We start from the raw sequence: 3,801 nt of genomic DNA, 5'->3' as shown, positions 1-3,801 counted from the left end.
TCAAAAAGCCATAAAAAGCCACAGAAAATATTAACATCATACAGCATACTTTTCACATTCTCCTGAGTCTATCTAGTAGCAGCATAAACAACATTTGGCTCTGGCTGTCTTCTTTTTTCTCTCTTTTGAAAAGTCACTGCAGCGTAGTTCAGGTCATCAGGGCCACGTTTCTGTGAAGAGAAAGTATAGTCCCAGGTAATGTTGAGCATGAAATTTTACAGTTGTTAGAGACATGTTCGTGTTCTTTAATCGACAAACTGCAATTTCTTGTTCATATTGGGCATAAAGCACAATGTCAGAACATTTCTAAATATTCAGTACGTGTTGTACACACCATTTATTGGAGACGAGCAAAACCAATCGAGGCTGATTTGGATTAAGCTTTACTGAACAATAAGTAAATGTTAAAAGTGAATTCACCTGACTTTGCACTGGATTCTGTTCTTCTTGGGCTGAGTCACAGAAACAAAATATCTGGTTATTGATCATTAACAATTTTTTTTTTATTTATTTATATTTTATGATATATATATATATATATATACAGTGGGGGAAATAAGTATTTGATCCCCTGCTGAATTTGTAAGTTTGCCCACTTCCATAGAAATGATCAGACTCTGGTTTTTATGGTTGTTTACTGGTTATGGGTATAGACAGAATATCAATCGAAAATGCATAAAAAACACACAATCTAAAAGTTATAAATTGTTATGTATTTTATTAAGGAAATAAGTATTTGATCCCCAACAATTCACTTAGAATTCAGGCTCCTACAGATTGGCTGGTGGCATGTGGCACACAGCTATGCTCAGTCAACTAATTACCAATACTCCTGATCTTAACTCGTCATGTATATAAAGCACACCTGCTCTAAGAATCAGTTTCTTACCATTCCAACTTCTACAGCACCATGGCAAGACCAAAGAGCTGTCAAAAGATGTCAGGGACAAGATTGTAGACCTGCACAAGGCTGGTATAGGTTACAAAACCATCAGCAAAAGGCTTGGTGAGAAGGTGACAACTATTGGTGCCATTATTCGCAAGTGGAAGACCCATAAAAGGACATCAACTGTCCTCGGTCTGGAGTCCCCCGCAAAATCTCGCCTCATGGAGTGAGGATGATGATGAGAAAGGTGAGGGAGCAGCCTAAAACAACACGCAGGAGCTTGTTAATGATCTGGAAGCAGTTGGGACCTCCGTCACCAAGAAAACATTGGCAACACACTGCGCCGTTATGGATTGAACCTTGCAGTGCCCGCAAGGTCCCCTGCTCAAGAAGGCACATGTACAGGCCCCGCCTTAAGTTTGCCAGTGAACATCTAAATGACTCAGAGAAGGCTTGGGAGAAAGTGCTGTGGTCTGACGAAACCAAAGTTGAGCTATTTGGCATTAACTCGACCCGCCGTGTTTGGAGGATGAAAAACGTGAGTATGACCCAAAGAACACCATACCCACGGTTAAGCATGGAGTGGAAACATCATGTTTTGGGGCTGTTTTTCAGCAAAGGTACAGGGCAACTTCAACGCATTATGGGGCCAATGAATGCAGCCATTACTGTAACATCTTGGACAAAAACCTTCTTTCCTCAGCAAGAACACTGAAGATGCCTCGTGGGTGGGTTTTCCAACATGACAATGACCCAAAACACTACTGCCAGGACAACAAAGGAGTGGCTCAAGAAGAAGCATATTAAGGTCATGAGTGGCCTAGTCATCTCCAGACCTTAACCCGATCGAAAACCTGTGGAGGAGCTGAAGCTCCGAGTTTCCAAGAGGCAGCCAAGAAACTTGAAGGATTTAGAGACTGTCTGTAAAGATGAATGGGCCAAAATCCCTCCTGCGCTGTGTGCAAAACCTGGTGACCAACTACAAGAAACGTCTCATCGCTGTGCTTGCCAACAAAGGTTTCTCTACAAAGTACTGACTTGTGTTGTGCTTTGGGATCAAATACTTATTTCCCTTAATAAAATACATAACAATTTATAACTTTTAGATTGTGTGTTTTTTATGCATTTTCGACTGATATTCTGTCTATACCCATAACCAGTAAACAACCATAAAAACCAGAGTCTGATCATTTCTATGGAAGTGGGCAAACTTACAAATTCAATTATTTCCCCCACTGTGTATATATATATATATATATATATATATATATATATTAGAATATAGCATTAAAGAAAAGACTGGATACCTTTTTTAAGCTTCAAGTTTTGAATAACCAGACCAATGATGACCATTACAAGGACAACAGTCAGTCCACCCAGGGCCACACTCACCAGCTTTACCATTTCATCAGACTCTTTACAACAAAGACAAGTTACATGAAAGAAAGTTGGTCTCTATTTTACTTTAGAGATTTGAGATTACACTGAAGTTGAAATGGAGAAAAATATGAAGGGAATTCTTACGTTTACATTTGCTGTCCATGTTGCCATCAGGCTGGTCAGCACCTTTTAAATAAATAAAGATCATTTCAGTCTTGATTTTACTTTTGGATGATTTACATCAAAGCATCTCTTTGTATTATGCACAGAAAATAACTTGACAAACAAAATGTATCAGTAACAGTAAGAAAGAAAGTTAGTCTCTATTTTCACTTTAGAGATTTGAGACGACACAAAAATGAAGGAAATTCTTACTTTTATGTTTGCTGTCCATGTTACCATCAGACTCATCAGTGCCTTTTAAATAAAGATAAATTCAGTCTTGGTTTTACGTTTGGGTTATATACATCAAAGCATCTCTTTGTGTCATAAGTATAAAATGTCTTGACCAAACAAATGTACCATTAAAATTAAAGACATTACAACCTACCATCAATCATTACATGTGTCCCACTTAAACGGAGATTTTGAGCTCTGATAATTCCACAGACATACAACCCAGAGTCTGATGAATCCACTGACTTGATTGTGAGAGAGACGGAGGAGTTGCTGGAGCTTGTGTCATATTTTCCATATGGGAATTGATCATTTTTTGTAGCAACTTGGCCAGATGGATACACAGTATAGATATAACTGAATGAGGTTCGGTCAACCACTCTGAACCACATTATCAAAGTATCATAGTTGTCGATACTGGAGCATGTGAGTGTGACGTCTTGACCCGACTGGATCTTCATACTCTTAAACTGAGAACCTGAGACAGAGAACCAGCCTGAAACCAACAGAGAAACAACAGAGTTACTTGTTTTAAAGTGACATGAGGGAAATAAAATGAAGAAAGTCAAGTAGCAAGTAAATGTATTAAATGATGACAGACTAACCATACAACAATACTTTGAGGAGTGAAGTTAGGAACAATTAAAGTCGATACTTACAGAGGCTGCAGAGACTAAAAGCTGTTATCAGAGTAAAGTTCATGGTTGTGAGTATGACTGGAGCTCTGCAATGTCCGTAAATGTAGTGAACCCAGGAAGGATGAGCTTTTAAAGTAAAGAGGCGGGGTGTTTGTGTTTCCTACCCCGTTGTTTGTAGCCAGTTACCTTAGTGCTTTCAGGGCAGTTAGGGTTGATTCAGTCTCCATCATTACAGAATAAGTGACATTCCAACCATAGTATTAACGACGCAGTCAACATGTACTAAATGAAAGCATCACTTGTTCTTTTAATTTCCATGGTATAAATATCACATCCTCAGCTTTAAACATAACCTCTGTAGTCTTCATGTTGTGTAATCGTTGTTTCCATAAACAGTTGTGTTGTTGTAAATGTCACACATTGAGATTGAGAGAGGGACCTGTAGCAAGTTCTGTAGATTAGTGCAGCCATATTAAACCAGAGGTTTTTAAAAGGTACACT

The 3,801-nt window shown here is 38.6% G+C and overlaps 1 protein-coding gene across 2 annotated transcripts; it reads right to left on the bottom strand.

Moving 5' to 3' along the window:
• LOC125012410 lies at nt 1-3,527 on the bottom strand. 2 transcript variants are annotated; one of them, XM_047592364.1, is made up of 7 exons: nt 3,322-3,527; nt 2,817-3,158; nt 2,642-2,683; nt 2,411-2,452; nt 2,194-2,301; nt 421-452; nt 1-170 (listed from the first exon to the last, which is right to left on the bottom strand). In XM_047592364.1, exons 1-7 carry the CDS (start codon nt 3,362-3,364, stop codon nt 69-71), a joined length of 711 nt encoding a protein of 236 aa, XP_047448320.1. In that variant the 5' UTR covers nt 3,365-3,527; the 3' UTR covers nt 1-68. The 2 variants fall into 2 exon arrangements, with proteins under 2 accessions (XP_047448320.1, XP_047448311.1); XM_047592355.1 differs by lacking the exon at nt 3,322-3,527 and having other exon boundaries at nt 2,817-3,284.
• Nucleotides 3,528-3,801: the final 274 nt, after the last annotated feature.

Source organism: Mugil cephalus, chromosome 1 (genome assembly GCF_022458985.1).
Source record: "Mugil cephalus isolate CIBA_MC_2020 chromosome 1, CIBA_Mcephalus_1.1, whole genome shotgun sequence".
NCBI lineage: Eukaryota > Metazoa > Chordata > Actinopteri > Mugiliformes > Mugilidae > Mugil > Mugil cephalus.
The sequence above is the reverse complement of the archived record's forward strand: the minus strand, read 5'-3'. Positions and strand labels throughout refer to the sequence as shown.

What these genes read in the sequence shown, in the direction of transcription:
- LOC125012410 (XM_047592355.1), bottom strand. Translation starts at nt 3,270, where the DNA reads ATGGTTAGTCTGTCATCATTTAATACATTTACTTGCTACTTGACTTTC. An exon ending in GACACATGTAATGATTGATG is followed by an intron (nt 2,684 to 2,816) that starts GTAGGTTGTAAT and finishes TTTATTTAAAAG; the next exon opens with GCACTGATGAGTCTGATGGT. An exon ending in CATGGACAGCAAACATAAAA is followed by an intron (nt 2,453 to 2,641) that starts GTAAGAATTTCC and finishes TTTATTTAAAAG; the next exon opens with GTGCTGACCAGCCTGATGGC.